The sequence below is a fragment of the Nestor notabilis genome, unplaced genomic scaffold, assembly GCF_000696875.1.
Source record: "Nestor notabilis isolate BGI_N333 unplaced genomic scaffold, ASM69687v1 scaffold1151, whole genome shotgun sequence".
NCBI classification, from domain to species: Eukaryota; Metazoa; Chordata; class Aves; order Psittaciformes; family Psittacidae; genus Nestor; species Nestor notabilis.
The window spans coordinates 11,726-31,406 of record NW_009915847.1 but is presented as its reverse complement, the minus strand read 5'-3'; the positions used below and the strand labels follow the sequence as shown (position 1 = coordinate 31,406).

At 43.2% G+C, this 19,681-nt stretch overlaps 1 protein-coding gene across 1 annotated transcript in view; it reads right to left on the bottom strand.

Moving 5' to 3' along the window:
* Window positions 1-311: 311 nt before the first annotated feature.
* Window positions 312-19,681, bottom strand: part of KDM3A (lysine (K)-specific demethylase 3A) — a 30,959-nt gene continuing 11,589 nt past the window's right edge. The window contains exons 9-25 of the mRNA XM_010024314.1: window positions 18,960-19,522; window positions 17,528-17,729; window positions 15,068-15,282; window positions 12,019-12,171; window positions 11,697-11,792; window positions 11,244-11,371; window positions 9,403-9,589; window positions 8,803-8,972; window positions 7,652-7,888; window positions 6,347-6,518; window positions 5,876-5,966; window positions 4,998-5,128; window positions 3,762-3,881; window positions 3,529-3,668; window positions 2,147-2,323; window positions 1,926-2,060; window positions 312-1,063 (exon numbers count right to left, since the gene is read on the bottom strand). Coding sequence (XP_010022616.1) covers window positions 983-1,063; window positions 1,926-2,060; window positions 2,147-2,323; window positions 3,529-3,668; window positions 3,762-3,881; window positions 4,998-5,128; window positions 5,876-5,966; window positions 6,347-6,518; window positions 7,652-7,888; window positions 8,803-8,972; window positions 9,403-9,589; window positions 11,244-11,371; window positions 11,697-11,792; window positions 12,019-12,171; window positions 15,068-15,282; window positions 17,528-17,729; window positions 18,960-19,522 — 2,998 coding nt within the window. The 3' untranslated portion in view covers window positions 312-982. The remainder of the gene's footprint in view (window positions 1,064-1,925; window positions 2,061-2,146; window positions 2,324-3,528; window positions 3,669-3,761; window positions 3,882-4,997; window positions 5,129-5,875; window positions 5,967-6,346; window positions 6,519-7,651; window positions 7,889-8,802; window positions 8,973-9,402; window positions 9,590-11,243; window positions 11,372-11,696; window positions 11,793-12,018; window positions 12,172-15,067; window positions 15,283-17,527; window positions 17,730-18,959; window positions 19,523-19,681) is intronic.

Sequence of the window (19,681 nt, the reverse complement as noted above, 5' to 3'; positions counted from 1 at the left end):
ACCCTGACTATTCTATGATTCTATGATTCTGGAGCAAAGTGTGTGCCATTTAAGACTGAAGCTGCAAAGCTCCTTTGATGCAGACCCTGGTGCTGGCTGAGAAGCAGCTGTAGAGCTAAGACGTGCTTCAGTTAACCAAAGAGAGCTGTAAGCAAACCTGTCTCTGAACTCACTACCCCAAAGCCTGCAGGTACTTTACAAACCAGCTCAAGCAGGACGTGATACACCACTCTCTTTTGCATTTCAAAGCACTGCATCAAATCAGTTATGTTTGAAAGCCTCAGTTAAGAAGCCAGGCAAGGAGCAGTATCTGAAATAGAAGAATTTTATGTAGACCATTCAGTGTTAAAAACCAGAGAATCAAACATCAGTTCAAATGAAAGAGCAGTTTCAAACAGAAGACATTTTGATTAAAAGTTTCTTTTTTAACATTTAGAAATTTAAATACATTTATCTAAAGATGGTTTAACCCCATCTCTATGTTACTATACAATAGCTTAAAGCTACTTTTAAATGCTAGTTCTATGTTAATGTGAAATTCCAGAACTGCATTCTTAGTTTTTCCTGTAAATCAGTGATTAAACTGGGCGACTCCTGCTTCCTCCCCCCTCAAAATGCATGTTAAAAACTGGAGCTTTACAATGCCTTGGAATAATATTCTGTTTCAAACAAGGAATTTGGAATAGTTTCCAGCAGTTCTCTAAGGAGGTATTTTGTACAGTTTGGAGAGCGGCTCCGTATAAAGTTCTATTGCAACTGAGCATTCACAGTATGCCACAGTCCATACATATTACTACATATACATATCAGGTTTGTAAACATTGGAAGAATACACAGAACATAGTACCACGAGCCTCTGGTACTGCTGAAAGGAAGATGAGGTAACATTCATAGAAGCTCAAAGTCCACAGAGGTCCTGACTGAGTAGGTAAAAGAGCTGCCAACGCTTCTGTTGCAGAGTGTGTGGTTAAGGCTTTCTGCTTCACGGTCTGCTAAGGCTGGATTCGTTAGCTCTCAGTATCCCAACCGCGTCCTTAACAGCGTGGTAGATGACATTCTTCACCTGGGAGGAAAAGAAAAGGCCCTGAGTTCTACAAGGAACACTGTAACCAGGGTCAGGTTGGAAGCCATATGGAGCCAGGCTGAGAAAGTTGGGGCTGGGTCAGCCTGGAGAAGGGAAGCTGCGTGGAGACCTCGGAGCAGCTTCCAGTGTCTGAAGGGGGCTACAGGAAACCTGGAGAGGGGCTTTGGACAAGGGCATGTACTGACAAGGACAAGGGGAATGGCTTTAACCTGCCAGAGGGGAGATTGCGATGAGCTCTTGGGCAGAAGCTCTTCCCTGTGAGGGTGCTGAGTGGCGGGCACGGGTTGCCCAGAGAAGCTTTGGCTGCCCCATCCCTGGCAGTGTTCAAGGCCAGGTTGGACACAGGGGCTTGGAGCAACCTGCTCTAGTGGAAGGTGTCCCTGCCCGTGGCAGGGGTTGGAGCTGGAGGAGCTTTAAGGTCCCTTCAACCCAAACCAGTCTGGAATTCTGTGATCTGCAAGACCCTCATGTAAATCACTAACTCATGAAGAAAAGGTTCAGATTCTGACAGAATAGAAACTGAGACCCCATGTCCTGAGGAGAGTATTGCCAGCTCAGCTAGAGGGAACACAAAGACATGGAAGAAGAAAACACTTCCAAGGAATCTCAGGAGGAGCATCAGAAGCTTCCTCGGAACTACCAACAAACAGTAACAATTCAAATCCCTGTTGAAACTTCTGAGATCCAGTGCAGAAAGTTGACCTGAACGTGAAAGCAACCCAGTTGTGTGGACACAGCCCTTGTGCTTTGGTGAGGGCTGGTTAGTGGGGTTTGGTGGGTGTTTTAGGGTTAAGAAGGGGGTTAAGAGGAGCAGGGTTGCTTTTGAACACTGATAAGTTACCTGCAGTTTATCTTCGTGGTTCGTATGCGTGTGTGACAGATACCTAAATTCCTGAGTGAGCCAGAAGCAGTGTTTGACATGCTCTGGGGATACAAAGTCTTCTGCAACTTTAATACAACTGTACAAATTATGAACCTAGAGAGAACAAACACAAGAGTTAGTGCTGTGCTCAGAGGTCTCTGCCCAAGAGGTCGGGCTGGGACAGTGCCCCTGGGCCTTGCCTGGTGTGGAGCTCCTGCTGGAATGAAAACTACATCTCCTAGAAACTGTACAATAGCCCAGCCTTGAACTCCATACTCCTGGTGAAGGCGTTTTCTTAGCGACCGGTCCAAGTACCAGCTCTGATCATGAATGGGATCGTGATCAACAGGGTTTTCTTGACCTTGCTCCTCTGCAACCTGCAAAGTCACCACATGACAGGTATTAAAGCACACCACCATCAAGATGTATCCATGGTATTCCGTACACATGCATTCCAGAGTGACTTGTACCACATGTTCAGGTCTATGAGTTACACAGTGAAATGTCTCTGTTCTTACTCAGTCCTTAGTTTGTCGAGGGTTGGTCATTTCTCAGCCCCTCTGGCCTCACAGACACAGTGCAAGTGCAGGGACAGGAAATTAAATGAACCCAATTTGCAGGAAGAAGCACCAGAGGGTTAAGGGACTCACGTGTTCACAGTGGGAACCACTGTCATAGAGGATCAATACTCTCACACTACTAGAGCTTGTAACTGGAAGAAACTACTGAGTTCAGCAGGCATCTGCCCTGAGGCCAGCACGAGTCAGTGCACTTCCAAACGGAGGATGTGAACTAGATTTTTGGGAGATAAAAGGCTGGGAGCAGAACAGGCACTTCAGAAAAGTACTTTGAGGGCTGCAGGGATCTAATTTCTGTAGAAAGTTCCAGTATAAACCTAGTGGCAGCCATTTACACCAAGAGTGTGGCCCAAAAACTCATCCAGGAGGAGAAAAACACCTTGGTTCCACTCCAAGAGAAGCTGTTGGAAGCCTCACACTTGCAAGCAAGTGTGCTACCAGGGACCAGGAAGAGGTGTGAGGCACAGATGGCAGAATTCAAAATGCCAATGCTTATAAGGTTTGTTCTTTGTTAATACTGAACCAATGTGCTGTAGCCTCTCTGAGTTTCCACCCAGGGCAGCAGTTCAGGCTGACAAAGGTGACAGTTGTTCAGATCATCCCATTTATCCTTGTAAACACCAACACATCAGCTCTTTCCACTTTCAGAGCACCAGAAGTTCCAGAATTGAGACCACAAAGAACTCTGGACCATTTGTGGTGAATTCAAACACTGAAACAAGCCCTTTGGGATGTAGTATCACAGCTCAACTAAGCCTTTAACTCCATGGAAACATCACCACAAATACCTTACGCTTTTCCCTTAATCCAAACTTCATAAAGGTATAGGGAAAAACAGGTAGGAAAAGGGAGAGAACAAGGGAGATCTGTATGCACCACATATGGCTACCGCATTTCCCAAGAGCATCTCCTGTGCGTGCTTTTAAGGGTGGAGTTTAAGAGGAGAAAAGCCCAAGGAGATGTATTTGCAAGCCTACACCAGTTTTTAGGACGTCACACCTTACCTTTTTAAGGAATTCCCGAATCTTCTCTGTATCTTTGGCAGCATAAATGTGCCACAGAGCTCCAGGTTTCTCTCTGCTTTCAGTAAAGCGCTTAATGGTCAATTCATCAGAATCACCATCCTGTATGGTTTTAAGCACTTCTGTTGAGAGGAAGCATGAGCAGTTACAGTAAAGGACAACCTTTACCCTTCAACTACAGAAATAACCCCCTGTAAACATAAGACAGACTTTACCTTCTTCTTGATCAGCCTGGCCTTTGGGGATGCCCACATAAACCATAACGTTGGCTGCATCAGACACATCTAAATGGAGGTTTGTTGTGCCATATTTTCTATCCTCTGGTGTTATTAAGCCTGGGAAAGAAAAGAACAAGAAGAGTACAAGCCCATGAGCAAGACAAAAAGAAACCTTAGACCCCTCTCAGCAGCACCAGCTGAAAAGACCAGGGAGCTTTTCCTTCTATCAGCAAATGAATCCAGGACAGCAATATGCTTTTATAGCCAGGACCGTGTCCTGTCTTGTTTGGGTCTTCCCAAGTGATCAGTTTACATTGATCCATGTCTATACCCTGCCTGTATGACATATAAAAGCCACATTTAAGTCCTGCTAAAAGACAGTTTCTTCCAGGACATAAAGGGGCTGACAAGAAAGCTGGAGAGGGACCTTATTCCCAGGCACTTAGGGACAGGACAAGGGGAATGGCTTTAACCTGTCAGAGGGGAGATTGAGATGAGCTCTTGGGCAGAAGCTCTTCCCTGTGAGGGTGCTGAGGCGCTGGCACAGGGTGCCCAGAGAAGCTGTGGCTGCCCCATCCCTGGCACTGTTCAAGGCCAGGTTGGACACAGGGGCTTGGAGCAACCTGCTCTAGTGGAAGGTGTCCCTGCCCGTGGCAGGGGGTTGGAGCTGGATGAGCTTTGAGGTCCCTTCAACCCAAACCTGCCTGAGGTTCTATGCTGCTTCAGCAGTTTAGAACAAAGCATTGTCAGAACCAGCCTCTTTTTCCCCTCTAAAAAGCAGCCACTACAGTATTTATTAGTCATGATCTCTTCACTGGCCATGGTCATGCTTAGTTTTAAATGCCTTTTGAGTGACAGCAGATGAACCAGCCATGGAAAGAACATGGATACAGCCCCAAAAGGAGAAGCAACAGAAGTGATACAGCCAGAAGCAGCAATACAACGAATACACATGGCTGCCTCTAGGAAGAAAGGCTGTGTACACACATGTGGAGCAAATCAATAAGGAGACTGGAAATAAATATTATTGGCTTGAAACCATCTAGACAAAACCACACTTAATGAAATCATAATGCTCTGGACATCACTAATGCCTATCAGTGAGCCCAAGTTAGGGTTTCAGATCAATGGGATTAATCAAATTGTCTGGAACAGCAAGGATTCATTTCATTTACAGTAAAATCTAATCTGAGTGTGTGGTCAACATGACCTTTAGAGGGGAATATTCCTTACCGTAGGCATTGTACATCTTGGGGCCCAAATCTGGTCGTACAAAGTAGTTGGGAAGTCGAGAGGCAAGGTTGAGCTTGCCACCCCTCCTGGTGTATTCTGGCAAGGGAATATTTTTCATCAAATCATCAAACCTAAAGTAATACAATTCAATGTTAGGAACTGACAAAAAGCAAAGGCAGACTAAAATAAACCGCAGCAAAAGCTTTCTCCAGTCAAGAGATGGTGCTTCTTCCCCCCAGGGGGATTACTGAACACCAGGAAAAGGAACCAAGCAAGCAAGGCAGGATTATAGCAGATTAACAAATTTAACTGCTCTGGGGTAATGCTATTTCCTTGTGTAATCACCTCAAAATTATCAAATGGAGTAAAGCAGAATACTTAAAGTTTGGCAAAATAGAAGCTTCAACTGAACTTTACATTTCAAAATGACTCAGGTTTTTAGGAAGCTTCCAAAGTTTAACCAACCATGAAGCATTTAGGTATTTGATTTACTTGGCAATAAATACAATGAACTGTATAAAAACTTGTCATAAAACAAGTGCTGAGGTGCTGGAACAGGCTGCCCAAAGAAGTGGTGAATACCCCATCCCTGGCAGTGTTCAAGGCCAGGTTGGACAGAATGACATGGTCTAGTGTGAGGTGCGCCTGACAATGGCAGGAGGGTTGGAACTGGATCATCTTCAGGACCTTTCCAACCTAAACCATTCTGGGATTCTGTGAAAGCTTGTTTAGCTCTGCCAGGCATCTCAAACAACATGGTCACATGTGCCCAGCTGCTTCCCAAAGCTGAAGCAGGTGTCCAACACAGCAGGATTCCTGCATTCCAGTGTTTTGGGGGTGTATCCCACATTATGAACAGTTTCTCTGTGAATTCCTACCGAGAAGGCATCATATCTCTGAAGTCTTCTCCTGGAGGCCAGTCTTTAAGCTTCAGCACCATCGGCTCTCCTTCTTCTGTTCTCAGGCGACCTGTTGTCATATGTTAACAGGTCTGAGCTTCTAATAGTTGTACAACTCAAAACATAAAGAATTCAGACAAAGAAATCCTTATCTTCACTTAAAATCATGTTCATTCCCGAACTATTTCTATAGAACTACTTGGTAGGAAGATCCTTCAAAATGCTTCCTTAAAAGACTAAACACAGCCAAACATAGTCCTGAAGAAGAGTCATCCACTGGGCTGGCAGTTCCTACCCATTCCATGTGGTGGGAATACACTGCAGACACTGCCCAGTATGAGGGAAAACCCCTGGAATATCTTTTACACTACTTAAGGATGATAGAGTTGTGCTAGGGCAGAATTATTGTTGAATATTTTCCTTATTGGAACAAAAATTCACACTACTTACTTGAAATATCTTCAAATCCATCCCAGAAGTCTCCTACAGTAGCTCCGGTGATGATTTCGTTGGTCCTGCAGTTAACCAGATCCACTTCCTGTTGGCCAAATTCTTTCCTAAAGGACTCTGGTCTCCAGAGGTCTGCATTTAATTTGTGATGCACTCCTGACACCATTACAGGCTGTGAGGAAGGAGAATATATTCAACAATCAAAAGCTGTAATTCCAACCAGAGTAGGGCAATGGGTAAAATACAGTGAACATTTGAACATGGGCACTTTGTGAATGTTCAGCCTGCCTTACCAGCAGCATGTTGGCATTTGGTCATTCTTTAGCTCAAGCTGTTAATGCAGCTTTTTATACAGAGCTGTTAAGTTCAGCAGTGTGAATCACTGAATCAGAGAATACCAGGTTGGAAGGGACCTCAAGGATCATCTGGTCCAACTCTGAAAGTCAGAGGGACTCCAGGATTTAAGGGGAAAATGTATTTAACAGCCCCATAATGAACCTAACAAGCAACTGCTCCATGTCACAGAGTCACAGGATGGTTTGGGTTGGAAGGGACCTTAAAGCTCACCCAGTTCCAACCCCCTGCCACAGGCAGGGACACCTTCCACTAGAGCAGGTTGCTCCAAGCCCCTGTGTCCAACCTGGCCTTGAACACTGCCAGGGATGGGGCAGCCACAGCTTCTCTGGGCACCCTGTGCCAGCGCCTCAGCACCCTCACAGGGAAGAGCTTCTTCCTTACATCCAACCAGAACTCCCCCTGTTTCAGTTTAAACCCATTATTCCCTGTCATGTTTGAAAAGACAAGGTGATACTGTAGCAACACTGAAGATAATCATGGGCTCTTACTAGAATAAATACCAAAAAACCCACCCAAAACCCCCAGACTGTTCAATCATCAGAGGAGGATTGAAAAGATGCTTTCAAAATGTGAAGTATTTGTGCTTATGGACTGCAGAAAAGGTGAAAACAATGATCTTTTCCTTTCTTCACCTCTTAGGGAGAAACCAAGGTAGAGGGACTTCCCACCTAGTCCCTCCCAGTCTGAATAGTCCTGTTTCTGTATTGGTCACTGCCTTGCCCACTAGGTTTGCCATTATCAGGAAAGAGATGATTTAGCCCCACCTGGTTGAAAGTGTTTAGAAACTGCTTTCAAATAGTAAAACCCACATCCTTTTCTGCAAGGATCTAACAATGCTCATGTCAAACGTTTTATGAAGGTTTAGTGTTGCTCATCATTGCAGGAAGTTTATACCTGCATGTCAAAGGGCAAGGAATACGAGTTGTAGAAGCAGAAAAACTTCAATACCTGTCCCTGCTTCCAGCATTCCCTGAAGACATTCCAGTTACTTTCATTGTTGGGGTCTTGTAGACACAGCAGGCGGTTATCACATAACCAGTAGTGTGGCGTGTCAAAGCCCATGATCGTAGGCTTTATGGTGAGTCCTTGAGGTTTCTTAGGCAGGTCTGTAATGGTTCTGTTTTGCACCAGGGAAGCAAAAATGTCATCAAGGATTTTGGGTGTAGTCTTGAGTCCATTGTCTGTCTGATTTAAAAAGAGAGGAAGAAGAACACACAAAGAAGTTGGTGCACTTTCCTGTTCCTTGCCCTGCACGCTTTAAGGATGGTATTTCCCACTTTCAGAACTTTGCACTTGAGTTCACATTCGTGCAGAGAAACAAAGATCTGCAGAACTTTGCTGTCTAGAAAGTCACCAGCATTAAATGCCAATGTGATTTCTGACACTTTGTCTACAGTGTTCTGGCATAAGTACTTCTGCTCTGATTTACATGTCAGCAACGCTGCAGAAAGCCATGAATTAGAGCAGGGAACAGACACTTTGTCTACAGTGTTCTGGCATAAGTAGTTCTGCTCTGATTTATACGTCAGCAACACTGCAGAAAGCCATGAATTAGAGCAGGGAACGTTTCTTTACATCAAAGATCAGAATTGCAGGTTCATCAAGGAACAACCAAGGCCAATATTTTATCCCACCCACCGTTTTGAAGTCATATCTAAGAGCAAACAAAGCTCAGGAATACCTGAAGTGAACCAGTCTGCAAATGAGGCACTAGAGAGATCATCACCCACCACAGAAGGTTTTCCCTCCATCTGCCAAGTTCCTTGATGCTTCTTTTTGAGTCTAATGGACATGTCAACGAATGCACGTGCCAGACGCTAGCCTAAGGACATTAATCTGCTCTAGCACAGAATGGTTTGGGTTGGAAAGGACCTTAAGATCATCTAGTTCCAACGCCCTCACTGAGCGAGACTTGCTGATAGTACCACTAAGCTGCTACTCTAGAAAGCACTAACTGGAACACTGAAACTAAGCTGTTTCCCCAAAAGAAGACAGGATTTTACATACAGTGACAAATGTCTGGGTAGTTGTTCACAGGTTAGAACAGAACCCTAAGCCTGGTATCAACTCAAACCTGTAAGCTTAAGTTTTTCATATACCTTTCCTCCAGAAGAGTTCAACAGGTTCCTCAAGAAACCCGTGTTGTTGTTGCTCACAGGTGTCAGTATTGCACTGTTGAACGTCTGCAGGGCCGCAGCGGGCTTAGCTAAGCTAGGGAGTGTCTGGAGAGGTTTGTTCTCATTCTTTGGAATAGGTATGAGGAGTTTCTCTGAAATGAACAGAAGAACACACATGAGAACAGAGCAAGGATTCTGCACCAGGAAAAGTGTGTGCTTTGGGGTTTTAAGACAACAAAATACTTCTTCATGCATACATGTATGTACGTACATATATATAAATCTCTTCTCAACACATGCAGATGAAACACTCCTTTCCCTCAACCGTCTTCAGTACTTTAAAACCACACATTCTAAAATACATACATTCTCCCAATGAATTTAAGGATACTTGCATCAGTATTAATCCCTTCTCAAAGAACAGGCTAACCCTGCCAGGTTTTACTCCCAGCTGTTGCCATGGACTTGAACACCCATCCCAGCAGACTGTATCATTCTCACCACAAGATACAGCTGGGTCTGGTCTCTATTCTTCTGACAAACAGACATAAAGGGTTTACTCTTCACTGGTTCTGCACATACCTTTGTTTTCTTTGTTCACGTTTCCACTTGTTAGATTTGATAACCAGCTTAATGAAGAAGGAGTATTTCCTGAAGCACTTTGTTTGCTTCCAATTGCTGACTTTACAGGAGGATCGTGTGTAGCGACTTGTGGGCTCAGGACAAAGCTGTTATGTTGAAGGCTGGTCCTCTCTCCAGGTACTAAGTTCTGAAAGAACAAAGTGAGAACCTGATTAGACGCACACTCTGCTCAGAAAGGGGAAGCAAGAACATGGGCAAATTCATTCTTTAAAAACAAGATAGAGATGGTTTGACCCTTCAAAAGCTATCTGGTCTCCACAAGAGGTCAGCATTGCATCTCAGAGCAGCCAGAGATGATGATCCAGCAGGATTCAGGATGTCCTGACTTTTAAGAGCAGGCAAGAGAATCTACCACCCTTCAAGACAAGCACAGAAAGCTGAGTTTCCTAGATGCATCTTCTGGGATGCTTTGGGAACTAAATGCAGCTGTAACAGCAGTGCTCTCACAACTCTAGTGACAGCTGATGTTCAGACCAGGGCTAAGCTGGAGGTCCATCAGTAGACTAAAGCAAATATGTGGTGCTCCTAAATTTGTATCTTAAGGTGGGGGCAAAAGCCCACTCACCTGCCAGGTCTCAAATACACCTGCATATGAGCACAGCAACAGCCTGGCCAGCACAACACTGCTGCACATGTCCTGCCCAACTGATTTATCTGCTCTTTACCAGAGATTCTAGTAACAGACTAACCAGAACTACTGCTCTGGCCTGGGATTCCTGCATCACTGGCTGAATTTCTTCCCTCTGCTCAAATACTTTCCAGTCAAGAAGTTACTCTGCACCTGTGTCTGCCTGTTGCTACATTCTTCATCTCATTTCCTTGTCTGCTGATGTTTGGGAAGGATTCCAACTGTAATACAGTGCTTCACACTTTAAGCTGATCCTCACACAACCAGTGCAGGACCTGATTTTACTGACAGAGGTATAGATAAATTTCAATGCTGCTGTTTGTCCAGGGTCACAGAGGAAACAGAAACAGAAGCCTGAAGCTAGGTCAGTCATAAGCTAACTTCTGAATCCCATAACCAGCTTCCTCACAGTACTTTTCATCTCTTCCATTGATTACCAGCACCAAAGTCAAGCTCAGCCTGCTTCTTACACACTTATTCTCAAAATAAGCTTATGAATAAGCATACAACAAAACCAAAGTTACTTAATTAAGCTGTTTTCTTGCAAGATGCTGCAACACTAAGCCCTTAATTTGTGCTCTGCTTTCAAAAGCAAACCCCATTAAATTCATTTACAGATAAGCACATGATGGGGAGTTGGGAGTTACTAGGATCTTTTATATAATGAACAGCAAACTTCCTACCAGGATTCACAGAGAAACCAGGGCTTCTCCATGCTGCTCCAGCCCTCAGTTTTACTCCTGTTCAGTTCTTCTATGGATTCCAATACTCTTCCACCCTACTTATTCTTCTAGATATTGCATGTGTTACATCTCCAGGACCCAAGGGGATAGTCCCCACTTTAAAACCATTCCCATTAGTCTGTTCGTAAAACTTTTAAGGATTCTCTCAATCTAATCCTACTTTTTGTCCTAAAAAAAATCCTCACTGAGCATTTTTCAAGGATAGGTCACTTACTGAGGCATCAGAAAATGGTGTCTTCCCCCAAAAAGGACTGAAACAGAAAGATGAACACTAAAGCAATTTGTGAAGGAAACCCTACATGATGGGTTAGCAGTAATGGTCAGCACTGGCACCCTTACAAAGTCAGTTACCATGGGTAGTAGCTGAGGCAAACCTGCACTACAGACATAGCATGAGACAGTAGCAATACCTGTTTTGAATCCTCCTTTAGAGTTGGCTTTGATAGTGCTTTGAACTGCTTATTTGCACAAGGACAATTAGCCTTTATTCCCCATTTTGTTCTTATGGAGTGAACAATATCACCTACATCATAGAGAGCTGAAGGAAAAGAGTCATTAGTGAGCTCCTGTGGAATTAGAGCATCCAGCATTCAATAAGCCTTTATAAGAAATGGTGTATCTATGCAGGTAACCAACAGTACATGAACAGAAGTAAACAAGAAGTTGTGACAGTTCTTTATAAAGGTCAAATACAATAAAACAGTACTAAGTACACAAAGGCTGGTCCAGTCTTTGGACAAGAAATACCAAGCTTTTACTAACTTTATTGCTAAAACTCCCCTCACTCAGTACTATCTCAACAACACATACAGGACAGCAAAAGCCTACAGCTTCCTTTCAGCCCAATGTAATATTTAAGATACCTCTTCCAGGAATTATTTGTGTAGGCATCAGATTCTCTGGTTCATGTACCTGCCCCTTCACACATTTAAACCAGGAGAAAGTATCTGAGTCATCATCTGTAAAACAAAACCAATACATTGTTTTATTAGTGCAGCTTTCACCCTTCTCTGGAAGGTTACATGTTTTATTGCTATTGACACACCAAACCATAGGTCTACAACATGTTCTTTAGTTGGGCAAGTTTATTGTCTTGTTGCTGAGGGTTGTTATTGACTTCCAAGATCAAATTACAGGTCTGAAGGTTTGAATTCCTTTGTTCCAAAGAGCAATATGCACTCTCACCTTCATGCAAGCTTTTCTTCTTCATCCTGTAGCAATCCACACACACGCCAAAGCCACACTTGGAGCAGACCCAGTGAAGGTTGAAGATTGTGGTGTCACACACATCACACATCTCTCGGACCCCACGAACCGCGCGCTTCCAGGCGACCTGTCCTGAGGGAATTCCCAGGCAAAGCATTAGTGTCACAGAATCCCAGAATGGTTTGGGTTGGAAAGGACCTTAAGATCATCCAGTTCCAACCCTCTGCCATGGGCAGGGACACCTCACACCAGACCATGTCACCCAAGGCTCAATACAGCTCCATTAAAGCACTTTAGTGCTGCTTTCTCCTGTGCAGCACCGACTGCATCTCTTAATCCCAACATGTATTTGCCCAAATAAACATGCACGCTTCTGACATCCTCCCAAGTGGAAATTCCACATCTACCCTAGAAAGAAGTTAGGTTACTAGCAAGCTAAGCTTGATGTCAAGCTTGCTACGAACAGCTTGTCCTTGTTTTCTACTCTACAGTGTAAGGGTCAAGTAGTTCTCTTCTTTTAGCAGGTTTTCTATGTGTTTATAGGTGTGTATCAGACCTCAGAATGGTGAGTAGCTGTTCTCCAAAGAACTCACTACTGCTGCTCAGGTTTCTTATGTATCCATTATATTGCACCTTTCCTCACCCCAAATCACTCTTTCAGTTCACTTGAAACATCCCAAACATTGACAAGTGTCTTACAAGCCCTTCCAGGACTGCATGATCACAGATGATTTCAGCCTGCTCTTAGTTTCACTATGACACCAGTTAGAAAACTAGACTAGACAAAAGCACACGTATCTGCTCCTCCTACCACCTTCCACACTTTAACTGCTCTGAAACTCCTCTGCCCACAACACTTCTTAAAAGCAAGTTAAGAGAGACCATGTCCCATTGTAGGCTAAAAACACCATACCAGCATCCCAGACATCTGTTGTTTTCCTTCTGTAGAATGCCCATTAGCTATGTATGGAACAGAACTAGAATAACTTGGCACAAGTTGTTCTTAAGTAGGAGGTAAGAATTCTTTTGATTACTTTGCTTCAGAATCCTTCCAGGAGACTGAGGTCCAGATATCACCAGCTCCATTCTTCTCTGCCTTTAAAAACATGCACTATAGTACCCATCTTCTAGGCCAATCCTCCAATTTCCCCCCAAAACTGGATAAAGAGGGGATTTTTGTTCTCTTTTGCATGCTATTTCAGTTTTTGGAATTTTGTCCTTTCATTTCCTCTCACTAGTTTGAGCCCATCTCCTCCTTCCACAGGTCTCCTTTGTGGCACTTGGTGGCCAAGGAGCAGTGTGAGCCAACATGCTGTTCTTTCTACACTGGTCAATCTCTTACTACACAGTGATAATTTCACTTGTGTTTTACTACTAATCCTTTAAGGAATTCTCTATAAGGAAGCTCTCCCAAATAATTTTCTTCCTTATGCTTGTTTGTCTTGTGGCTCTACCCGCCAGTCTGGTAACAGAGAAAAGGGCTTGACATTGAGACATACTACGGGTGCAAAATCACTCAAGTACAAATGATCCCCTAAAAAGCAATATCTGAAGGAGATATTGTGACATTTTGGGAAAGGTCAGTTTGTCAGAGACTGCATTTTAATGACAAAGAGCATTTCACCTGAACTCTGCTAAGAAAGCTTTACCATGGCTTCAAATGATAGTAGCAGAAGAATGTCCTGTGTCAACTGAGCAAGTGCTCTTCTACTGAACTCTTCCAAGAAGAATACCCAGACTGTAAATCACTTCTTTCCTACCCAGAGCATTAACAATATCCTCCAGTTTCATAAAATGGAATTCCCTCACTCTCACCAGCCAGAACAATAAACAAAGAGGAATTCATAACATTTTGCTCCCTTCAAACCAACTCCAGAACTCACATGTGTGTTTGCTGTTTGTAGCAGAGAGTGTTTCTGGTACGTGTGCTAACAGATGCATCCTCTGCTATTAAGAAACACCACACCTCCCTTTTGTTTCCCAGATTCCAGCCGAAATGTCATCCTTCTCTAAGGGTTTCAGTATTCCAGTCTGTACCTCTCATTCTGCCTGTCAATGCTTTGGCTCCAAAGGCCTGAATGTGTTCCAGTTGAAGCAAAGAGCAGAGCTTGCAGATCCAAGTGGTGCAAGGTAAGACATTCTGAAGCATCTCAAGTCTTCCCTCCCCTTGTCAAGGGCATTCAAGCCTGTTCAGGTTTTTGTCTTCTATTCAAAACCTTGCAGTGACTCAAACTGGTATTATCATTATAGAGTGTCAGAACTACCCAAATGCAGAAGACATTGGGTAGACAAGTCTTCTAAACTGTCCTGCATCTCAGTCAGGTACTTATAACCCAAAGAACAAACACGGTTTTTAAGAGTCATTCTACTCTGAGAAATGATTACACAAGATCACAGCCTTCCCCATTTGTCTGCTCGTGTTTGCTCCAGGAAGGTTCTGGTGTGGCAAGAAAACCTGTGTTTGAGGACACAAGGTTTGCCCTGTCTGCTAGATAGAGACAGCAGACAGGAAGAATATATACTGTATGTACATATAATTACTTAAAACAGTCCTACTGGAAACTTCGTGGAGGGAAAAAGCTTTCTTTACTGACTCAACAGGCAGCACTAGGTCCATTATGCAAGAACAAAGTAGAACCAAAGCAATCCAGCAGGATCTGTGCAGTAAAATTAAAGATTTCATTTACATGCTAAGAACAGACTGTTGTCAGCTGCCTGCTGAAGTTTTTTACACTTTGTTTCGTAACAGAATTACACTCTCTCCAACAGGAAAAGTAATTTGATAAACTGAGAAAAGTCTTTGGATAAAGAGGGTAGAATTTCTCTTCCTTCTCCCCCACCTGAGAGCAGAGCTGTTGACACAAGTTCATACTGGCTCTTAACCATTACCTCTCTCAGAAGAGAAGCAAACACTGAAGTCTCACATGACATTTCCAAATGCATGCAATATACTTTCACACAGGTCAGACGCCTTAAGTTTCACATACAGTTATTAAACACAGGTTATTTTAACAGAAATTGATCTTACTGTGTGGTTCAATTGTAGACATCACTTCCTTTTCGGATATTACCAGCTGACAGAAGTGGTCTCCAATGTTGGCCAGGATGTACTTGGCTGTGTCGAGATCTAGACCCACAACATTTCTTGACAAAGGCAGCCACAAGCTGATAGCCTCAGGGTCGTACTTATTTGGAGTTAAGAAGCCTTCCTCACGCAGTATTCCATGCTTATTAAACTGCAACCTGTGTGGGAAGAAGCAGGGGAAGAGGAGAAACCCATCATCTCAAATGCTTCCTTAGTTTATATTCATTCTAACGAGTCAATGCTTGAATTGTAAACGTGTATCCTGTGTGTCAATGAGTTTAACTCTTAATGGTTATAATAGGCATGGATAAACATACTGGTCATTAGCATTAAGCACACTTAGTGTCCTGCTTGTTTAAAAAGACTCCAAAACATCAGGCTTTTGTAGTAGATTTCCTGAAGGTTTATGTTGTTTCTTATTCACACAAAACCAGGTTAGCAGGTTTTAAAACACATTGGCATTAAGGATCACATCTAGAGGAGGTAAGAGTCAGAATTTAATCTAGAACTCTGTAAAAGAGAAGTCAGAACAGCTTAAATACAGAATATATTTCAGTAACCATTCATTTGGAAGTAGCTGCCAAGAAAATCAAGCAGCATTTGAGTGAGATGGTCTCAACTGATTGTGGGTCAAAGAGAGGTGGAAAGAATGAGACCTGTGTTGTTAGTAGTGTGTTAAAAACCACCCAGAGTTCTGCTCAGGTTCTCAGGAACCTACTTACTTAATGCTGTAGAGGGAAGTTGACTCCTGATGCTAACATGTGTTCAGCAGAGTGTTAAGTGTGGCAGAAAACACATGCTGACCACTGATATCACCAGACAAATGCTGTCTCCACTAAGAAGGGATGGTTCCATCAGCTTCATGTTTCAAACCAAAGGCATCAATGGCTTTGAACTGCACTGCAAGTCTGGTGTTTTACCCCAAGAAGGTGAATTCGCCTAGTCTGTTGTTACTCTGATCTCACACGTTTTTGAATGCTTCTGTTAATGTCAGGTTATCCCAAGATTTACTATAGGAAAATCTCTAATCTGAGGTTAAACAACAGGTTAGTAGCACTTCTGTAAACCTTTAGCTACAAAATGTGCAAGAGGGACAGTGTTGCAGTGGAAGAATAAACACCAAGAAACAAGCAGAAGAGTGGAAGAGGTTTTTTCTTATTGTCTTTGTGACCTTTCTGCTTTCAGTTTTCCATTTAAAAGGTCTTGAGGCTTTTTTAGTCTACCTAGAGCCTCAAAAGAAAGTCATTCCTCTGAAAATCAAAGGGAAAACAGAGAATAAGTAAACTCCACATCTCCTTTGTGGGACAGTAAATAAATACTATCTTTGCTTTTCCTCTCTAATATCACAAGTGTTACCTTCTTCCCTTAAAACACAGTCCATGCCTCAAAGTGTAAATAGGTGTGGGGGAAAATAAGAAGCATGCAACAACATCTGGATGTGAGATCAAATAGTTCGTGGAAAAAGATTTACACAACTTGAAAACAATGGGAAGGACATGTTAAAAATAGTCAGACAACATCCACCTTGGGCTTCCAGACAGGCTTATGTTGGAGTAACAGCTTAACTACCTTTTTGAAGGGTTTCCTCATGGTGTCTTAGGAACTCAATAGATTAAACAAAGGTTTTGACTCTTCCGCTCACAAGATTAGGCTCTGGGGATGTGGAAGGTAAAGGATCTGAAGCTGCAGATTAGATTTGGAAGAGCAGCCACCACTTGGTAGTCACTGGGTTTTCCTTAAAGTTGCCTTGCTGACCATCCCTAAATCTAGCGAGTCCTAATCAAACCTTTCCATGGCAAGCTTAAAGAAGGGGCACAAGCTCTCAAGTGTCAAGTGGAACTAAGAACTGAGCAACACAACATACATTAAGATTCTGCCTATCGCTATTCCATGACTGCAGCTGGGGGTATAGGTCTGACATTCCACACATCCAACTGATAAACTTCAGGAGACATGCACGGAATATACACTCTCACTTGCACCTCCAAAACTACTGAGAGCACTCAAACCAAACTTGTGTTATCCCATTGGCACTCAGCCCAGAACAGCAAAAGCAAGAGCTCAAAGTCCTGCCAAAATATTTGCTACTCAAATTAAGCAGTTATAACGTTTCTAAGGGCTACAAAACCACAGGCAACCTCTCAGTAGTTAGGCATAGCCTTAGAGCTGAACAGCTACACACTGACATCTAGCAGCTTTGAACCAGAGATCTAAATGAGACCAGTTGGACCAAATAACTGGTTTGTATCTGTCCTGGCAGATGAAGTCAATGTTATAGCTACACAGGGAGCACTCAACAGATTCCCTTTCAGAAAGGGAAGAAAAGGTCAGACATCCAACTTTGGATATGTTATTCACATTTAAAGAATATTAAGGTCTATATAGAGTCAAAATTGTTCTTACCTTCTAAAGTGAAAGAACCGACAGAAGACAGTGGAGTCTTTCTGCTCTTTGTTCTTCCTGTAGCTATCCAAACGACATTCCCTACATTTGTGCAAGTGAGGTGCAATGTTATTGCAGGAACCATCCTGTACAAATGCTTCTCCACTTTGCTGCAGCTTCTTCACTTTAGAAGCATCTGATAAAATGGACTTGCGAACTATTACTGCAGGGAAGAGCAGTGGAGATTAGGTTTCTTACATAAAGGTGCAAGCAACTGGATTTTAGTGAAAGATCCATGTCAACTTCTCCTATTTCACCTTACATTGAAATAAAGTCATGCTAAAGTATTTGCAGTTGGCAGAAAGCTCTTTTCAGGTCAGGAAAAGCTTTCTCAAGTGATAGTTCCACTGGAGTCAGTGCGTAGACTCAAGTTTAACAACTCCTTTTGCTCCTCCACAGAGGAATGAGCATCTGCTTTCAATGAAGGTTCTTCAGCTCTCAAGGCTGCAGTAGTTGAGTGCTGGGTGGACCAAGGCACAAAGCAACCACATTTCGCTAGTACTGAAGACAGCTTTGTCTTCAAACATCACTATCAAGAGTGTCAAAAGTACAACCTGACCATTTCTCAGTCCTTTGCACCCTTCATCATGCAACAGCTTTTGGCATCTTACTATAACAGATGCCAAACACTTCTCTTCCTCCCACACTAGAGGCGAGTCCTTGCAGGGCACAACAGCTACTGCTTGGCTGGCTGAATACTCATGTTAGTTATGGAGTAGCACATCATAACCCAAGACCAAGCAACAGGAGACTGGAAAGGAGAGGTGGGTGTGCAGGGAGATTCCCAGAACAGCACCAGCTGATGCACAGCACAACACTTAACATCAGCAGTCCAGCTCCTTAAACAACTACAGCTTTCCCATTCTGTCCCAAGAGGAAAGAACTCACCAAGTGGAGCTGGGCCATGGGAAACAGAATGAGGTGGGTTGTTTTGGGGTTGGGTAAGGTTTGATTTTGGGTTTTGGGGTTTTGTTTTCAGAACAGTAATGAAATGAAAGCTCCTCTTGAGCAAAGCCTTGTTGAGAACACGTTCCCTCTCACCCTCCTTACAAAATTTAGAAGCAATGCTAAAAAACCCCAGTCTCATTGTGCCATCAGCATTTGCATTCCAAAGAGAACCTTGCTTTTGTCACCACTTTTGCTGTTCTGTTCTTGCATACATTTGGTAACAACTTCTTTCTACAAATTAAAGGTTAGTTCTTTTCCTTCATTGGGAAAGGACATTTTTCCTCAAGTTTATTGCATTCCCCATGTAAAACAACCCACAAATGACTCAAATTCCAGAGTCACTCACACAATTACTGATTCTGTAGATGCTACAAAGGACCTACTTGTATGTAGTTACACAAGCTACAGGGACTTTCAGATGACATGAGGTTTTAAAGGTACTCACTATTATCCTGGACCTTGGCACTTCCAGTCCAAAAGCCTTCACTTTCAGTTCTGTCATAAAGAATCTCAGTCGAATTTCTTCTAATAAAAACCTCCATGTCTGTAAGTTCGTCTGGTTTGTTTCCTTTGTGGCTGTTGCAATTGCTGTGTGATTTAAGTCCAGACTCAGGAAAAGAGTGAAGATGAGCATCTGAGGTGGAGGGTCTGCAGTCTAAAGTCCGCTGCAGCTCAGCAGCGGTGCTGCCCCGGGGTATTGCTATGGAAGGGTTCAGAGGTTGCAACTGTTTTACAGCAAAGCATTCCTTTGGAAAGTTTGTGGTGGGCTTCACAAGAGGTTCATTGGTGCTTTTCATGTTGGTTCCTTTTTCCTTGGCAGAATCAGGCAAAGATGAAGATCTGGAGGTTGTCAAAGAGGTATATTTACCATTTGGATCGGTACGGTTTTGTGTTTGTTCTTTAGATACAAAGCCCACTTTAGGAAAGGCTGGCAGATCCTCCTTCAGTGGTTTCATTCCCGTGTTAAGACAAGAAGGATGAGTTTCTGGTAAGCTTCGTCTACATGTGCTGGAACATGACATGCAATGATTAGAGACAAAGACAGCAAACAAATCAGGGCATCAGCTGCTCAAATCTAGTCACATTTAAAGCTTGAAAGAAGGGATTTAAGTATGTGCTTTGATTTAGGATGTGCCAAGCCTGTAAACTTCACATTAAATAGGTTTG